General features: G+C 42.7%; 3 protein-coding genes across 3 annotated transcripts; 1 reads left to right on the forward strand and 2 right to left on the reverse strand.

Annotated features, from left to right (window-relative positions):
* Positions 1-115: 115 nt before the first annotated feature.
* krt98 (keratin 98) lies at positions 116-3,357 on the forward strand. The gene is made up of 8 exons (XM_088303756.1): positions 116-518; positions 1,427-1,509; positions 1,597-1,753; positions 2,226-2,387; positions 2,464-2,589; positions 2,671-2,891; positions 3,001-3,011; positions 3,099-3,357. The coding sequence occupies exons 1-8, from the start codon at positions 138-140 to the stop codon at positions 3,194-3,196; spliced, it is 1,239 nt and encodes a 412-aa protein (XP_088159882.1). The 5' UTR covers positions 116-137; the 3' UTR covers positions 3,197-3,357.
* Positions 3,358-4,261: 904 nt separating this feature from the next.
* Positions 4,262-6,270, reverse strand: LOC148332658 (keratin, type I cytoskeletal 50 kDa-like). The gene is made up of 7 exons (XM_088303754.1): positions 5,781-6,270; positions 5,619-5,701; positions 5,374-5,530; positions 5,125-5,286; positions 4,918-5,043; positions 4,586-4,803; positions 4,262-4,468 (listed from the first exon to the last, which is right to left on the reverse strand). The coding sequence occupies exons 1-7, from the start codon at positions 6,198-6,200 to the stop codon at positions 4,372-4,374; spliced, it is 1,263 nt and encodes a 420-aa protein (XP_088159880.1). The 5' UTR covers positions 6,201-6,270; the 3' UTR covers positions 4,262-4,371.
* Positions 6,271-12,002: 5,732 nt separating this feature from the next.
* On the reverse strand, positions 12,003-16,383 carry LOC148332659 (keratin, type I cytoskeletal 20-like). The gene is made up of 9 exons (XM_088303752.1): positions 16,023-16,383; positions 14,809-14,934; positions 13,902-13,984; positions 13,670-13,826; positions 13,405-13,566; positions 13,014-13,139; positions 12,709-12,938; positions 12,591-12,625; positions 12,003-12,496 (listed from the first exon to the last, which is right to left on the reverse strand). Exons 1-9 carry the CDS (start codon positions 16,323-16,325, stop codon positions 12,393-12,395), a joined length of 1,326 nt encoding a protein of 441 aa, XP_088159878.1. The 5' UTR covers positions 16,326-16,383; the 3' UTR covers positions 12,003-12,392.
* Positions 16,384-19,054: the final 2,671 nt, after the last annotated feature.

Genomic DNA, 19,054 nt, shown 5'->3' on the forward strand with positions numbered 1-19,054 from the left:
CACTCGGCACCACCCCGTGTGGTGATGGAGTGATTGCACGGAGTACTGGCAGACACATTCTTCCCTTTCAACTTAAACCCCTCCCCTTTTACACTATATATAAAACACAAGGAGCAAAGTGATGCTCACCACTGCAGATGATCTCCAGTTTTCCAACCTGGTCCACATCCAGATCGTCCATCATGTCTCTGAGCACGAAATCCTACGGACACAAAACGCTGAGCGTCTACGGGGGAGCCGGCGGCTACGGCACCAGAATCTCCTCCGCCCAGTCGTGTTACGCATCCGCACCTGGCTTCAACCTCGCCGACGGCCTGGACCTCCACGTCGGCGCCAACGAGAAGACCACCATGCAGAACCTCAACGACCGTCTGGCTTCTTACCTGGAGAAAGTTCGCACCCTGGAGATGGAGAACGAGCGCCTGGACAAGCAGATCAGAGACTGGTACCAGAGCAGAACCGTCATCAGCCACGACTACACCAGTTACTTTGCCATCATTGATGACCTGAAGGATAAGGTGAGAGGCGTGGTATTCCAGGATGAGATGCCAAATGGAGTGTGGGGGTTGGACGTAGCTGAGATATGGTGACATGCACGACTGCCACCCACTCTGGTTAGAAAACAGAAAGTAAAGTTACATTCCAAAGTGCGACACTTCATCACGTCAATATCAATTACACAGCAACGTGTACACTCCATGCATGCGTACATAAACAGATTGTTAAAACAGTGCCTTTTAACACGCCAACAGCTTTGCTAATTAAAACAGAACAGACCCAAGAAAAAAAAAAATTCAAGATTTAGTTAGCGTATTTTCTGAACTATAAAGCGCCCCCCCTACTGGTGAAAGAAAAAATCCACAGAAAAGCCGCACCGTTGTATTTGTCGCATGGTACAAAATCTGGGAAAAAAGTAGCGGTTTATAGTCCGGAAAATACGGTAATTTAATTTACTCGATTCCAGGAAAACTACACAGTACTGTGTCTTACGGTATTAATGCGATGGATCACGAATGAATTTAGAAGGTGCTGTAGATGACTCGTTGTTTTTTCGAGGTCATGTCATACATTTGCAGCCATTTTTTTTTATTTGAAGCATAGTTCATTGGGATCAATCAGAAATATAAGATTCTAAGGCACTCAGAAGGAAACATACATGGCAAATGAATCCAAAAACGCCATAATAAGGTGCAAGGGTCGCTCATGAGGGCGACTGCAATACAAGATGGATGGTTAATTCTTTACTGTTGTGCAAAATAAAATAAAATAGAATAAAAGCAACACTAGTACTACATCGCTAAAAAAAAAAAAAAAGAAAGAACTGTCCCTGAGGAAAGAAATCTTCCCTGACCGCTACCTTCAAATGAATTCATTAATTGTACCGTTTGACTAATCAGCTCTTTTATTTCGTTTGCTTCCTTGTCAGATCCGTGTCGCTGCGAGGCTCAATGCCAAGACGATTCTCAATATTGACAATGCCAAACTGGCTGCCGAGGACTTCAAAATGAAGTGAGTGTGAAGCGTGTGTTCACTTTCACATCGTTGACATCTGCCAAGTGAACGCCTAAAACTCACCGAGCTCTGCGACGCTCTCAGGTACGACAATGAGTTGGCCATGAGGATGACCGTGGAGGCTGACATCGCCGGGCTGAAGAAGGTGCTGGAAGAGATGAATTTACTCAGAGTGGATCTGGAGTGCCAGGTGGACGGTCTGAAGGATGAGGTCATCATGCTGAAGAAAAACCACGAAGAGGTGAGGGTGTCCTGCCACTTTCCACCGCAACTATGAATAAAAGCATTTTCCTTTGCGAAACAAACCTACACCGTCGAGTTAATACTTGCTGCGCACAATTGGTAAGGCGAGCGGCACTGCCAACTACTGGTGTGGAGGTGGAATTACACTTTATTGTCATACGGTGGGAAAAAAATCATGTTCCGCAGGTTCACACGCACTCCTCTCAGCATTTTGTCTCTTGTTTTCGATTAAAAAATGACATCACAGTTGCTCAGGGCGCAGCTAATGACCGATCATTGCTCAACTTCAGAAAACAAGTGAGCCGTGATTGGTCGTTACCTGAACACTGAGCAACTGTGATGTCATTTTCAGTCGACAGATAATTACAAAATGGCCGCCCACTGAGACGGATTTTGCTGCTTAATTCATATTCCACAGACGCATTATCAATCTTTAATTGATGACAGATTTCTTTTTTGACTCCTTGTAGGAATTGGCTCTGCTCAGGAGTCAAATGGGTGGTCAAGTTAACGTGGCCGTGGACGCATCGCCCTCTCCAGACCTGAACCAGATTATGACAGAGATCAGAGACCAATATGAGGCTATGATTGCTAAAAACCGCAAGGAACTTGAGTCCTGGTACCAGAACAAGGTGAGGGGCATAACTAATGCTAACTTTTAAAAAATGATTTCCTTAACATGTCGCATTGTGTCTGTGATGTGCCAAGATGGCAGCAGTCGAGCGGGAAGTGATGACCCAGACAGAGTCTCTTGTGACATCCCGCTCGGAAATCAAGGACCTGAAGAGTACGCTCCAGAGGCTTCAGATTGAACTGCAGTCCCATTTTAGCATGGTATGTGCCACCTCGCGTTTTCAAACAAACACGTTGCCTTGCAGGCTGCTTGCTCATGTCTTCTCTTTGTGACCCCGCCAGAAAGCATCCCTGGAGGGAACGCTGGCCGAGACACAATCCCGCTATGCTGCACAGCTAGCAGGACTGCAGAACATGGTCGTAAGTTTAGAGGCCCAGCTTTCGCAGCTCCTCGCCAACATCACCAGCAATAAGCACGAGTACGACATGCTGTTGGACCTTAAAACGCGACTGGAGATGGAGATTGCCGAGTATAGACGGCTGCTGGATGGCGAGGATGAAAGGTGAGAATGAGACTGAACTCTGTATAATATCCGGGGTACCACGACACCAGAACCAGAACATCAGAAATACCCTGAACTAACATGTTCTGTTTTTCTTCTTCTTCACCAGCTCAAAGCAAGGTGAGCATCCTCAAAAGCATCGTTAACATTCAACAATGGTGGTGATAGAGGAACAACATTTGCTCACGTTTCTTCTCTTTTGTCCAGTGGTCACCAAGGTCATCACGGTGGTGGAGACGGTCGTGGACGGGAGGGTGATTGGCAGCAGCAAGACTGTCGATGTCGATGTGGATCAGATTGAGTGAAACGTTGGCAGGGAGACGCTAACCCAGGTGTGTCCAAATCTGGTCTCCGAGGGCCGTTATCACGCATGTTTTGGATGTTTCTCAGCTGGAGGAGGGAAACATGTAAAACGAGCCGATTTGGGCATTCCTTACGTCCGACCCAATAAAGATCATTCAGTTCATTCGTGTGTGCTTTCATTAAAAATTGATTGAGAGATGTTATTTGACAGTTTAAAGCTGCTGACACAAATAATCAGAAAAATCACTTGCCGTTTTCTTGTCTTTATCAAGACCAGAAGTTCTAATGAATAAAGTGCCGATTGCATATTCATGCCCCCCCCCCTCGAGTGACAGATAGCCGTAAGTGAGAGCATAGGAAGACACATTCTTCATTCATGCACATAGATGGGCACTTTACCGTATTTTGCCAGTCCACCAGAGTTGAAGGTGATGCCGTTGTTGCATCTCACTTTAGTTGGGTGCACCAGTGCAACCAGTGCAAGAGGTTAGTCCAGTGCAGGAGTCCTCAGTCCTGTTCCTCGAGGGCCGGTGCCGAGCCTGTTTTCCATCTCTCCCTGCTGCAGCACACCTGATTCGAATGATTAGATAATCAGCACGGTCTGCAGAAGCTAGATGACGATCCTGATCATTTGAATCAGGTGTGTTGCAGCATGGAGAGACAGGCACTCGAGGGACCGGATTGAAGACCCCTGGTCTAGCGTCTGGAGAGTGTCTCGAATGTACCGTATATGTGCCCCATGATTGACTGAAGACCAGTCCAGAGTGGAGTCTTCTGTCTTTTGCCGGATTTTAGCCAGCATAGCAACAAATATGTCCTATTCATAGACTGGAATACATACCAGCATGCACTAGGTGAAATGAAAGCTTTCTCAATCAGGGCGAGAAGGAACTGGGGATGTGTTGGGACAAAAACCACTGAAGAGAAACGATATCACCATTTTAATACACCCTGAAGACTTTGTGTTTTATTCCATGTTACATTTTGATGTCATATCGATCATATATTGGAGCAAATCTCTTGTACATTCAAACAAGTCAAACAAATGATTCAGCCGAAACAAGGAGTAGGTTGGCAGACAAGGAGCCTTTTATTTCATCATTGCATTTGTTAGAGATGAAAAGGTAGTCTTCAGGTGTCACACTCCTTTGTGCTGTTGTTTGCTGTGTGAGGCAGCTTAGGCGGAGGTGGTTTTGGAGGACACGACCTTGCCATCTATCAACTCCTCTGTGACCATTATCACCCTGGCAGAGGTGTTTTTGCTGGTACCAATACTAGGGAAGGACAATTAAAATGCATGCGTTAAACACCAGTCACAACGCATGTGGTTCCGATCTGATGCCTGCACTTTTTATCTGGTCAAACACACCCTTAAGTCAATTCTGTCTTACCTTCCCTCTCCGTCCATCAGTCTCCTGTACTCTGCAATTTCCTGCTCAAGTCTGGTCTTAATGTCGAGGAGCATGCGGTATTCGTTGCTCTGGTTTTCAATATCGGCACGGAGTTGCTGCAGTTGCTCTTCAAGGCAAACCACCTGGTTCTGAAGTCCTTGGAGAATCATGGCATATCGGGTTTCGGTTTCGCGTAATGTGGCTTCCAGGGATGCTTTCTGGAGGAGCGTGTACAAGTGAGACTTTAGTATTCACGAATAAGCAAATGGGGACATTGGATCCAGTGGACATTTTCTTGGGCGTGTACAGCTAGAAGGCTCTGCTTTATTTACCATGCTAAGTTGCGACTGTAGTTCAATTTCTAAGCCTTGTAGGGTGCGACGGATCTCGGAGATCTCCGACCTGGAGGTCTGGAGAGTTTCTGTGCTGACAGCCATTTCCTTGTTCAGTGCATCGATCTGCAATGGACATGATAGAGTGTTGGTGCCATGCTCCAGCACATGCTTTGGAACGATCAACAACGTTTCCGTGGGAATTACCTTGCTCTGGAACCAGCTTTCCAGTTCTCTCTGGTTCTTTGCGGCCACGCTCTCGTACTGATCTCGGATCTCACTGATGATTTTGGTCAGGTCGACCTGTGGTTTGGCGTCGACCTCTACGTTGATCTGTCCAGTCATCTGTAACCTCATAGCTGCCATTTCCTGTCACATAAAAATGTTGGTAAGACATTGGAGGGAAATGACTTTTTTGTAACTCAGACACACCGTATGTAAATGTTTGCTACTCACTTCCTCGTGGTTGCGTTTGAGGTGGACAAGCTCATCCTTGAGGCCTTCAATCTGCATCTCCAGGTCTGAGCGGACCAGTGTCAGCTCATCCAACATTCTCTTCAGACCGGCAATATCTGACTCCACTGATTGACGCATAGCCAGCTCATTGTCATACCTGGAAGAGATCAGCAAGCGATCAGAAAAATCACGCTACACCAAGCATAATATGTACTTTAAGTTTGAATGGTCGTCTTCAAGCTTACTTAGTTTTGAAATCATCGGCTGCCAGCTTAGCGTTGTCAATGGAAAGATAGATCCCGCCGTTGATGCGTGTGGCATCCTGGATCTGCGTGATTACGAAATGGAGAATGTCAGTGGCTTTTCATGACCACGGATTACGTCTCGAATAAGACATATACTCTTACCTTTTTCTGCAAGTCGTTGATGGTGACTTGATAAGCAGAGTAGTCACGGGCGAGGGGGGAGGTCTTGCTCTCCAAGAACTGACGGATCTTCAGCTCGAGCTCGGCATTGGCTTTCTCAAGGCTGCGCACCTTGTCAAGGTAGGAGGCCAGACGGTCGTTCAGGTTCTGCATAGTGGCCTTCTCATTTGCTCCAACATGGAGATCCAAGCCATCGCCAAAGCCGTAGCCTGCTGAGCCCCCTCCCATGGAAAAACCATAACTGCTACCACTACCTCCCATGCCATAACTGGTGGAGATTCTTGAGCCGGATCCACCTGCGCCTCCATAAACACTCAAAGCCTGGCCCTTGCGAATACTGCCGGCCAAGTTTCCGCCTCCGTAAGAGCGGCCAGAGAAAGAGGTCCTGCTGATGGTTGTCATTATGACTGGTCGGTAGTGTCTGCCTGCCTTAGAGAGGAGATGATGGAGTGAGATACACAGCTCCTCCTGCTTCCCCCTTTTATGCTACACAAGGTGGCCTCTGGTGCAAGTGGAGGCGTGTAGATGGGAGTAGCATTACCTAAGATCTCCAGCCCCACCCTTCACACTTATCCCTTGGGTTAATTTACCCGGCAGTAGATGAAGGAGAAAGTGGGACGTGGATCTCGAAACCCTTTCTTTTCTTTGTTTGATTTTTAACATTTAGAGCACATACAAAACTTGTTGTTGCTCTCGCACTGTATTGTCTTCAACTCCAGATGAGAGAAAAAGCGATTTTTCATTTAAAACAACGATAGTTTATCGCTTAAAAGTATGAATAGTGAAAGGGCCGCACCCTGCCGTGTTAGCCTGAGGCTGCTTAGTCAGATCCAACCAGTTTGAAGTGTCAAGCTCTGACAGATGATCTATCTTTGCTGAATTTCTGCCATGCTTAAGCGAGGCAGCCGTACCCTGTGGGCGGATGGCAAAAACATGTTATATAAGAAACAAGGACTGCAAATTCCTTAACATAGAGTCGAGCAGTTTCGCGCGACTTTTACTCGTACTTTTACACCTTTCACCACCCGAGGCGTTGGTGAATTCCGATGTCTAAATTTTAGTTTCTTGAGGGCTTTTTATCGAAATTGAACACAGCTGTTAAGAACGGAGGCTGGTCAATCAGATGCATAAATATTGTACTGTATTGAATCAGTAAAATCTTAGGTATGACACGACTTTTTAAAAGGAACCATATCACATAAAGAGTAAAATTAGTCATTTTTACAGACTCCCCCCCCTTTTAATTCAGTTGTATTCAAACATTTCGGAGCACAATATCCTCCCGCGGGCACTAGAGCGGGACTAAATGTAAGAATGGATCAAAATCTCTTCACTCTGTGTACATGAGGCCCCGCCCCCTTCTCTTATTAGTGTAAATTGTGAATAAGTATCATTTGTTCTCATGAAATGAAAGTTTTTTTTTTAATCATTTGGTGCACAAATAATCCATTGCTTTGGGTACAATTTAAATACTTTAAATTGTAAATTTTACTCTGTTTGGACTGAGACTTTATTTAGAGTACAATTTTCATCGATTTCAGTAAAATGTACTCTACGAAATTTATGAGGCTGCAATGTTCCCAGTTGTAAAAAGTAGTTCTGCGCTGCACTGCGAGTCATGACTTTACGATTGCATAAGAGCCGTAATAGGACACCGTTTGTGTGACTGGTGGGTGTGGCAAAAGGGCTATAGGCTGATCCGAACATGTTGCGCTGGTCGAGTTGGTTTCAGCAACATGAGATGTTAATTAAAACAACAAGCCGGCAAGTTGCTACCTGAGGATTTCACAATTTGCGACGCTGTGCAGCTTGTTCTCATGAGAATGAAATGCGTTGGCATGAAAAATTGGAAAAGATTTAAAAATTTCAGTTTCTATAATCAATTATATATGAGTTAAATTTGATCGTATTTTTGCAGGGCTTGTTTGTCATTGGTTGGTGATTTTTGGTGACACTGCAAATGCACAACAAACTCAAATAGTCTCAGTATCCATCTATTTTTTTTTCTACTATAGAATAATAAAAGACATGAATATACCTTTCAAAAACAACGCTAAAAAACAAAACAACATAAAAATTTCATTAAAATTGCACTGACAAGTGACTGGAAAATTTCACAAATTAGCCCGAACAACAAAGATAACGTAGCTCATTTTATCAGACCGTTTGCAACGTCAAGAAGTGTCAGCATTCCTTGATTGCGAAATAAAATCAAGCTAAGGTGGTTGCACGATGTAATTAACACGTACTATTGGGCAATCATCACCATGTCATAAAGCTTTATTAGCAAACCTTTTAAAAGGCAGCGTCACATACAATTGGGCCCTTGGGCTGTCGGGAAAAAAATGGATGAAATAGAAATTTAGTCCTTGCAGAGATTTTGGAAGGAGGTGCTGCAGGACATATAGCAGGAAATGTTCAGGAGAAATACACCAGATTTTTTCATTTTATATTTTTTTTGTGTGTATGCTCCACTGTGTTTTGTCCTGAGCTTCAAACTGAGCTTGTGTTCATTTTTTTTTTTTTTTTTGAAGCCTCACGACTATTCGCACACGCTCTTGCTTGAACGCACCAGGTTTGCACCAAAGTGAGCAGCCATGTTGGAATGCGAGGCATTAGTGCAAGGTGTGGCTGGAATCTCTTGAGTGAAGCGAACTAGCAATTTGGTTTGAGGTTTTTAACATTTCCTTCAACACATTTCCTTCAATTCGTTGCGGACAACTCTAATTGAGTTGATGCGTAAATGTGCGCGCATGTGAAAGAAAGGTTTGGCAGTAAATAGAGGGCATTTGGAGAAATAAACGCTAGTATTACCATGCTTACGTGCGAATTGGGGTTCAGAAATTTGGGGGGGGGGACGCCTACAAGAATTCACTGTAACCTGTGTTTATATTGCAAAAAAAAAAAAAAAAAGAGGAGCGGTACAAACAATGCGTAATGTTTGACACCTTCACTACATGAATGCGATGTTTCTACAATGTAAATTTGTAAAAATCTTCAACCCTGAGGACTTTAAAATGGTACAATTCAAACTCATTTAATCCCAGAAATTTCACGAGAAGAAACCCCTCAATTCCAGCGTTTTTCTGTATTTTGACTGATTTTGCGAGGCCAACAGAATATTGTGTTCTAATGCTAAAAAAAGTCGGAGAAAAGAAAAAAAAATGCTAAGACGTACAAATACGTCTTTGGGAGGCAGGGACTACGTTTTTGAAAACGTATATGTATGTCTTATGGATTGAATGAGTTCATGTATAAAACATTTTCAGCAAATATCTTCAAATGTCACTTTACAGGGTCTGCAAAATGGATTAATCCGGGATCACTTTTTATATTGCATCTAAACGGGGTTGCATGCTGCACATTCGCCGTCTTGTTCAGAGTCCGTTCCAATTCACTCAGTAGACAAAAAAAAATAATCGCAGCTTCAGGGGAAAGCAGTTGGAGCTTGTCGGAAATGTGGTTTGTGCTCTGACCTGCAAGTCAGAGGGAGCCTGAGGCGCTTTTAGCTGGGTGTGGAACTTTCATGTTGGAGCCAAAATGGAACATAAGACATGAAAGTGCAAAATATTTCTTTTTTCCCCCATCCGAGTAAAATAGACCAATTGCTCTGAGCACTCACAAGAAGTTGTAAAGTCAGTGCAACATCTTTTGCGAGCTTTACAGTTTGTTTGTTTTTTCATTCTAAGTCCTTCACATGACAGAGATACAAATAGCAATGAAACAATATTTCATCTTCTGCCTACTTTTGGGGGAGGGGGGCATGTCAAGCCTGCAATGAGGGAATGAAGCAACAGGAACTGCTTTCTTTGTGGCCTTTTGAAAGGTACCGTACGCTTGAAATCAGGTTCAGACAGGTTTGTGTGGTACGGTGACATAGCCCGCAGGTGTTGGCTCCACCCTTAACTACTCTCAATGATTTCTGCAGCACTCTTCGCATGCTCTCAGAGGTCTGGAAATTTCCAGCAGAGAGAGTTAAAGACGTGAGCAAATCTATTGTCGACTCACTTGCAACAATTATACAAATAAAAACTAAATCATAACTTCTTGTTTGTACAAGCTGTCACGGTTCATAATATTGCTGATGTTTATTGCAGCTGGCATTTTGTAATAGATGCACAATTGCAATTGTTGTTTACCGCATGTTGGGGCTGCTGGCTATTTTTGCTTCTTTTCATCCATGTTCACTTCTGCACATGTAAACCATTTGTTTCATCGTGCAGTTCTCACATGTATATATATATATATATATATATATATATATATATAATTGAGAGTAAATGAGCATTGGTTTTGAGGTGTCATGCAACATGCTGCTTCTTGTGCCGAAGACAGGCTGAAGTGCATTCTTTACGAGGAACGCCTCCGGGTTTCGTGCCTGAGAGCAGCCTTGTCTTGTCGAAGCAGGTTCCGTAGATGTACGGAAAGCCGTTATGAGCAGTTATTGAATATCCTATATCTTGTATGCTCTTTGCCCTCACTGGTAAAGTAATTCAGTAAACTAGTAGAATGACTGGGATACATTGGTAAAATGGCTAGTAATATTATATATTTTTATCAATAATATTGCAGGAGTATGTGACAAAGTGCTTCTCTAGTAGCATATAATGAAGGCGTGGGTGTAAATCATCCTACGAATGTATTCACAGTAGAACAAAAAAATTTAGTCATTCAAGCCCTAGGTTTTTCTTTTAAAAAAAAAACAAAAAAAAAAAAACAGGTGGCCAAAAGTGCCACTAGTAGTGGGGAGAACATTAAACACATTCTCCTGTGCTAGATTATTTTACAAGTGAGCACAAAGACTAATAATAATCAAATAATTTCTCAAGCAGCTTTCCATATTAATGTGAATGTGATAGCTGTCATGCACACTTCTTTGGCTTAAACCTTTGGTTGTCGTCGATCGCTCATGCAAAGATCACATTGCTCAATTTAAAAATATGACGCTTGAACTTTTTAACAATACCAATGAAGAACACATTTTACAGTGTTTCTTTTCTTGAAAATAATCATAATAACTTGTACAGACATATAATTTCTGGGATATGCGACCCAAAAATATTAGCTTTACTATTTCAATTTCTCACATTTTAACAATGATGTGGGGAAAAAAATACTTAAAAAAATACAATTCTAGGAGTCTTAATAATCCAGGCGGGGCGCATATAGTACATTTGTGCAATCAGTTATAAAATCTATATCGGTTTGAATATGCTATTGAAATTAAGTTTCCCATCTCGGATATTCATATTGCATTTTATGACTAAGTCGGTTTACTATAGTCGCAGCCGCCCCACCCCGCTGCCCCCCAGAAAGGGGTGTGGCTATAAGGTCCGGTTTTGGCTTGGAAAGACAATACTGCCACCTGGTGGCCAAGTGGTCTTACTATTAAAGTCACTGTACAGAATAGAATTCGGCTTCAAAATGGGGCGCAAATTCCCCATACACTTGACAGAGATTGACAGCTCATTCTTTTACGCAGTAGAGAATTGTACTGAACCCAAAAATGTTCTTTACAAGAATATAGTTCCAGGCTTAGCGTGGGACAGCAATGTGGCGTGTGACGTGTGTTGGTGATCGAGGAAGGTAACAATATGTTTTATGCAGTCCCACTAGTCTAAACATGGGATCCCCATTCATAGTTGGTTTTTAATATTGTTTTGAGTTTTGTTTCGTATTTTTTGTTGTAATTAGTTTTCAGAGTGACATTGTTAGTTTTGGAAAAAAAAAAAAAACACTTAGTTTTAGTTTAATCTTAGTTGTAGGTTTGTTCGGGGGTTTTTTAATAACGTTTTACTTGCCCTAATTAAATAAAGCGATTATGCCTTTTTTGTCAATTAACTTGCCAACTTCTAAAATGGATTCGTGGCTTCTCTTGTTGAGAGATACTAAAACCACTTGTTCAAAGTACATTTTTGGGAGATACTCTATAGATTTTGTTCATATAACAAATGAAAAAAAGGAAATCACTTTTTACCTAACGTCGCGTTTCGGGCTGAATGAAATGACAAAAGCAGGGGGAGCCATTCCAGCTAAAACCACACGCAAACAAACTCATCTCCTCGGCGTGACGTCATCTGGTGGCTCCTTTTTCATTGGCGGCTGCTTGATGATGTCACTTTTAACACTGTCAAAATTGTCTTGTCAATGTCATTGTTCCCAGAAGATGCATCAAGATGATAATACAAAAGACACACCATAAACTTGCAGCAAGACACTTTTAATTCGCATGGTTGTTGTTTTTGTGTCAAAAACGCTAATTTTCCATCGCACAAATTCAAATATCGATTTGTCCATGTTTTGTTCAAAACAATACTTTGAAAAACAAACTTTTTGAACACCTATCAAAGATTCCCATTGTGGTGTGCTTGTGTGATGTATTTGAATCCATTTGATTTCATTAATTCATTTATATTTTTTTTTCAAATACTGCGAAAGTTGCGGATCATTTTCCTTTCAACTGCTGCATTAATGTATTTAAACGAAAAAGGAGATCGTCGGAAAGTAAACACAGCGCTATTTCATTTTGTGTTTCACAGGTGGGAGAGTATACCAAGAGGAGCTAATGGTTGATTTCGGAGCATTAGTAACCATTTAAATATCTTGTCTCTGAGTATCCACGCTGGTGGACACCACCTTTCCGTCGATGATTTGCTCCACAATGGTCTTCACTCTCCTCTCTATATGGGGCTTGTGCTCTGCAGAAGTGGAGGGAAAAGTGTTTACGAAAACATTGGCCACAACATGTGCCGTCATTTCTAAGGGAAGGATGGAGGAGTGAGAGTCGCTTACCTTCCAGCTGCACCACCTTGCTGATGACCAAAGGCCTTTAAAAAATTAGAGAGAGCACGGTGTAACATGAGTAAAGTCATACACGTCATACGTCCACTCTGACTGGATTGTCTCTCACTTTTTCTGCTCGTAAGATTCTCCTTCCAGCAGACGGCGGTACTCGGCGATCTCCTTCTCCAGCCTCATCTTGATGTCCAGCAGCAGGTTGTACTCGGTCTTCTGTTGTTCGATGCTCACTTTGAGGTTCTGTAGCTCCACTTCCAGGCTGTTGATGGTCAGTTGCAGTTGGCTGAGTTGATTACCGTACCGCAATTTGGTATCGGCGAGGTTCTGACGGAGGCATTCTATCTGCATGGCGGAGGAGGAATGCCTGAGTGGAACGGCTGTGCGTCGGCTCATGCGGCGAAAGGGAAGTCGGCTTACCTCTGCAAGGATGCTCTGGTATGTGATCTCTAAAGACTGGTATGTCCGCTTCAGCTCAGAAAGTTGGGAAGAAAAGGTCTTTACCTCTGTGCTGAAACCTTTAATTTCGGATTGGAGGGATTCCATCTATAACACACGTAAACAAACCCATTCCATTCCGCGTCTGCACACTTTACATCCATTTTCTTCGGCTTGTGTTGTCGTAAAAAAATAATAAATACATTTTGAATAAACTGCTTTAGGGAAAAACATCTTGGACAAATGTTGCAGGAATACTATTGATGGTAATGCTTGATGGGCAAGAAACAGGTGATCCATATGTGGCCAAACTTTGCTGACCCTGCTTCAGGATAGTCATCATTTGGTGCATTTTATTCGACTCCCATCTTACCTTAGTTTGATACCATCTTTCCAGTTCCTGCTTGTTCTTCAATGCCAGATTTTCATACTGATCCCTGACTTCCTGAAGGATCTTGGAAAGATCCACAGACGACGCGCTGTCCACTTCTACGTTCACGTTACCAGTATATTGGAGCCTTGCTGCATTCATCTCCTGCATCATAGAAAGAAAAAAAATACGCACATTTTCTACTACCGCGAAACAACCAGCAGAGGGCAGCATTTCATTAGAAGCGCATGAGCTGAGATGAGCTGACCTCCTCGTGGATCCTCTTGAGTTGTGCCAGTTGATCCTTCAGATTCTCTATCTGCATTTTCAGGTCACCGATGGCAACAACCATGTTGTCGCGGACGCCTCGAAGACGAGCCAAATCAGACTCCACTAGTGCACGCGTGTTCGCCTCCACCTCAAATCTTGCAGAGAAAAACGCTTGCTTTTTTTATGCATCTTGTCAACCAAGAATGCCACCACTTCATCTAGCAATTTACTTCATTTTGAAGTCGTCCGCCGCCAGTTGAGCATTGTCAATCTGCAGGATGATGCTCTGATTCTCCGCATACCTCCTTGCAATCTAAAATGGAAGAATTAAATTTTTACCGGAAGCACGGAGCTGGAATAACTCCTAAAACAATGGACCCAAAGCACTATGGACCGGTCCGTAGCGGGCCGCACAGATAGAAAAAGAGCCATGCCCGCTGCCAGCCGCCATCTTGTCTCCTTCGACTTGACACGACTTTCGCGCACGAATTGTCCGAAACATTCATGCTCTTGTCCGTCACGGTAATTTTGATTTTGTGGAGGTGATCACGTGAGCTCACGTTTGATGCCAATAAATCCAAATTATTGTGCCGTTTTAGAAGCCAGAACTGAGAAAGCGAGCAATATGACATCGCGAACAAGCCGAGCTTCAAAAGGGGGCGTGTCAATATGTCGTAAATCTCCTAATCCAAAAAAATTGGAACTCACTACAGTCTTTTTTTTTGGGGGGGGGGTATTTTAGTACTGATGTCATTTTTACATGCAAACCTATTATATAAGTGCCAATGTTAAGCTTAGCAACGTGTCCTTTTAATTTATTGAGGGTCGGAATATCAATCGGCACTCCAATAAAGCTGAGGCAGTAAGTAAGTGTACTGTACTCTTCCAGATGTTGGCCCCGCAGCTTTTTGTGTCTAGCGCTCGTGTGCTGCTCTCAAATAACCATTTGTCTGACACACACAAACAGACAACTGTAAATTGTGTAAATATGTAAATGAAAAAAAAATCCTGTCTGAGAAGCTTGTTCCTCGCAACCACCTAAACCGGTTCCTCATTAAGTCTATTGTTGGATGATGAGTCTAGACTTGGTCTTTGATCCTTGTTTTTTTTTTTTTTTTGCATCTCTTGAATAGTCACCTGGGCTCGCAGTTCATTGATGGTGACGAAGTAGGCGGTGAAGTCCCTGGAAATGGGCGACCTCTTCTCATAGAACTCTCTGATCTGCATCTCCAACTTCCTGTTGGCAGCTTCCAGAGAGCGCACCTGCACACAAGCGGCAATTACAGACAATCAACAAGTCATTAAGTCCTCCGTTGTATTAATCACTTCCCTGAGAACATTTCAGTAGAAATGAACATAAGAATAAACCGAGCATTAGCGAGGCATTATGAATGTTGGTTTTAAACTTACTTTATTTTCTGCCGTTAATATATCACTAATTTAAACACAATGTGCATTTCCACATACAAATTCATACACATTAGTTACTTTTTTTTTCTTTTTTGAATATTAATTCTTATAACTGTCCAGTCTCATTTTAAGGTCAACTGTGTGTTTTTTTTACGACTAATCAGATCCTGTTACATAAGACATTATGCCTTTGCAAAGATAACATTGTATTATTTGAATCAATAAAACATGTTTATTATTTAGTGTTGCGGTGACACCTTATCAGACATCAGTAATCCTGTTTTTAAAACAAACTCTTTGATAGCATGCAGAGTTGTCATTGCAAAGACAATATTTTGATGCTTCACTCCTATTGCGGCTCAGCATTGCCCAAACTTAATTGCACCAAGGCACATGTTTTATATTGGAAAAAGGTTTCAAAGCACGCTACCAATTAAAATGTCACAAAAGATTATAAACATTTTAATGGCCATCTAATTGAAGAGGATTTAATTGTTGCGCCTGTCTCTATGCGTCGCTGGTAAATATTAAAAAGTCTTGGAAAATATTATGAGACGACTTTGTTTTCTTAATTGTTCACTTAATTACTTTGCACCACTAGAAACATATCAAGTGAATGACAGACAGAAAAGAATCCACGGATTGGAGTTATTGATGTAAGAACGTTTGGTTATTATCAAGAAAAAAACAAGCTAATTTTGTTGTCAACATTAAATTGTCCCCCGAACAAATACTTTAAAACAATGAAACTTTTTTCAACGACGGTACATGAAACAATTGAATGATTTTCACACGAACTAAATGAAATTTCACACTGAATGGCAACAACTGCACTTGATTTTGCGGATGTCCCGAGTGTTGTGGCAGGTGTGCACATATGTGGATGAAGAGGGGCAGTTGCAGCCTGCTCTTGCCCCGCCGCCCCCCCTCCGATGTCTTACCTTATCCAGGTAGGTGGCAAGACGATCGTTGAGGTTCTGCATGGTGCTCTTCTCGCTGACCCCCACGGCATCAAACCCGAACGAGCTGACCCCGCCATAGGGGAGCATGATGCTGGCTTGCGAGATGCGGGTATCGTAGCCCCCTGCGCCCGCATACACGCTGGGTGCGCGGCCCTTATAGATACCGGAGATGGACATCTGGCTCCCCCCACCCAGCGGCATTCGGCCCCCGCTGATGCTCATGGAGCTGGCAGAGGAGATGCTGCGGGCGCTGGTGCCTGGGCGGCCTACGATGAGAGACATGGTGAAGAGGTGCAGGTGGAGACTGAAGCTGCAGTCGACGAGGAGTGACTGCGGACGGCGCGAGTGGACATTTTATAGAGAGTCCCTGCAGACGCCGCAACTATGTTCGGTATGCTGATAATAGTTTTCTGCGCTCAAGGTGTGAACAATTGCGTGTGACAGCTCGACAATCAAGTTCAGCAGCTTGATGTCTGCTGCCGATAAGCCAAGCCAAATAAGACATTTAAGGAGTAAATGTTTTAAATGGAACCGAACTGGTTGGACAACAATTTGATCGGCGAGCTTTACTGACTCCCTTTTAAAATTTTTCTTTTTTTGATGGCTTTTTATTTGAACATAAATGTACTGACTATAAAGGTATAGCGTATGTAATGAAATAAAGAGGACCATGTCGATTGGAAGAGGTCGACGAAGGTCTTGCACTTGGAATGACGCCGCACTGTGGGTCTTAAAAGTAACTTTAGGCATTACTAAAAAGGTACTGAGGCTCCACAGACAATAAAATAGGGTCTGCTATATTAAGAGGGGCCAAGACTATGAAGAGTTTTAGAAATGAATAACATTTGGCAACACGTACAAATAAAAAAAATGTAGGACCTAAAATTGAACCTTGCGGAACACCACAATCCAGCCTGGGACCTCCTGACAGGGAGTCTTCACCGATGGTGATAAAAAAATTCTCTGCCAGTGAAGTCAGGTTCAGACCAGTTGAAACCAGTACCCAAGAGCCAGACCGTATTGTGCAGCCAGTTTAATTTCGCCTGCTGTATCAAAGGCTGCACTCAGATCCAGTAAGACCAGGACTGAGTTTTCTCATATTCTTGTGATTTCTAATATTATTCAAAACTGTGAACACTGCTGTCTCGGTGCTGTAATTTGTCCAAAACCGCTAAAATAATTTTTTCTTTTGACAGCATACCCTTCGTTTTCTGTGTAGACTCGGATTGGGACGCACCCTGCCAATCGTGTAAATTACCACCAATAGCATTGAAATGCTCAAAAACGGCTAATTTACATTCATGGTCGCGGGCCGTTGATGGGTGCAGTCGGGGTGTGTCACGTTAAAACAACCAACCGGGTTGAAATTGACCCTAGCAACACAAAGATGGTAATTTTCATCAGAGCATTTTATGATTTGGTAAAAAAAAAAAAATTAAAAACCTTAAAAAGCCTTTGCCAATTTGACACACTGAATTAGTGTCATGATGTACATTTCGGCATCACTAATTTGTGTGGTTCCAAAATCAATGCACAGCAAAGAGAAGGCGGTTTCAGTGGCCTCTTGTAACCTTTTCAACAAACACTCCACTTTGGCTCACGCCCTTCATTGCTGCCAAGCCACATTCAACTGCCCATGCCACATGACATTTGATCACCGCCTCAGATGGGCAGGTTCGGCGACGTAGTATTCACTTCTTGCATCTGCAATCGCGCTCCTCGTCGATATTGTGCATTGTGCACCGGAGCAAGAACTTTGCTAAAGAGGCATTTTTAACGGCCACAAATGGCTTTGGATTGATTTTTTTTCGAATGGCTCAAAAGTCAGTCTGTGTTGTTTTTTTTTTTTGGTACAGAGTTAAAACAAACTGTCGCACCTGTCACACTGGAAACACGATTAAACACATTTCAAAGAGGCATTTAGTGAATCGAGCATTTGAAAAGTATGTCTGCGGTGTGGCACACCCTGCAAGGGAAAGCTTGGCGTGTCAAAATGCAGCCACGGCGACTTATTCCGCGTCCATGTACATTTTTCAGTATCGACGTTGAGATTATTGTTCAGACGTGTAAGGGAAGAAGAAGGAAAAAAAACATGGGCCTTAAAGATTAAATTACAATTAAATACACAGATGTGTGGTATTCTTTTCCATCGGTATCATGACATTTGAAATTCGACGTTCGCGCTCTTGCAATGCAATTCAGGCCGCTTCACCAAATTTTCAGATGCTTGGAGTAAATTTATGATTATGCTCATTTTCTCTTAAGGAGAACAAAATCATTTTCATGATTTGTTGTGACTGTCATCTGCAATGCTGTGAATTTCTGTTGAAACAAGCACAGATGCATTTTTTTAGCCCCAGATATTTACAAAAAATGCATTTCAATCATGCGCTATGTAAAGACAATTAACATAACAGAACATTGATCAAGTTGTCACGGAGCTGAGTACTGATGCAATGCAAGTGGAATTTTCTGACAGTGTGTGCGTGTGCTGTAACGCCAAGCTGGCAACAAGGTGAAGGGGAAAAAAAAAAAAACTTTCTCTGGTTGTTGACGCATACATGAGATTTTACTGATGGGTTTGTACACCTGATTGTAATTATTTAATTCGATAAAGTTCACATGGAGCGTTCATAGGTTCAAACTCGAATGACTTCAAAATCTCATTTGTCAAAGCAGAGTTCTGAGGTTCTTCAGCAAGGGTGGGCAAACTTTTTGGTTGGTGGGCCACAATGGGGTCTAAAATTTGACGGAGGGGCCGGACCAGGAGCGGATGGATGGAGTGTTTTGGTAACCTCACCTCATTGGAGAAAAAAAAAAAATTTTTTTTTTTTAAAAGAAAATGGACAAAAGCATTACAACAAAATATGTGCGTGTCTTTGACACACCTCAGTATTTAGAAAATAAAACATTAACGAGGTTTATTCATTTAATTTTTTTTCCAAGTTCGGTGGGCCTGATTAAAACGTTCATGGGCTGCATGTGGCCCCCGGGCCGTAGTTTGCCCACAC

The sequence above is a fragment of the Idiotropiscis lumnitzeri genome, chromosome 8 (genome assembly GCF_059441095.1).
Source record: "Idiotropiscis lumnitzeri isolate Australia: NSW breed Sydney's pygmy pipehorse chromosome 8, RoL_Ilum_1.0, whole genome shotgun sequence".
Taxonomy (NCBI): Eukaryota; Metazoa; Chordata; class Actinopteri; order Syngnathiformes; family Syngnathidae; genus Idiotropiscis; species Idiotropiscis lumnitzeri.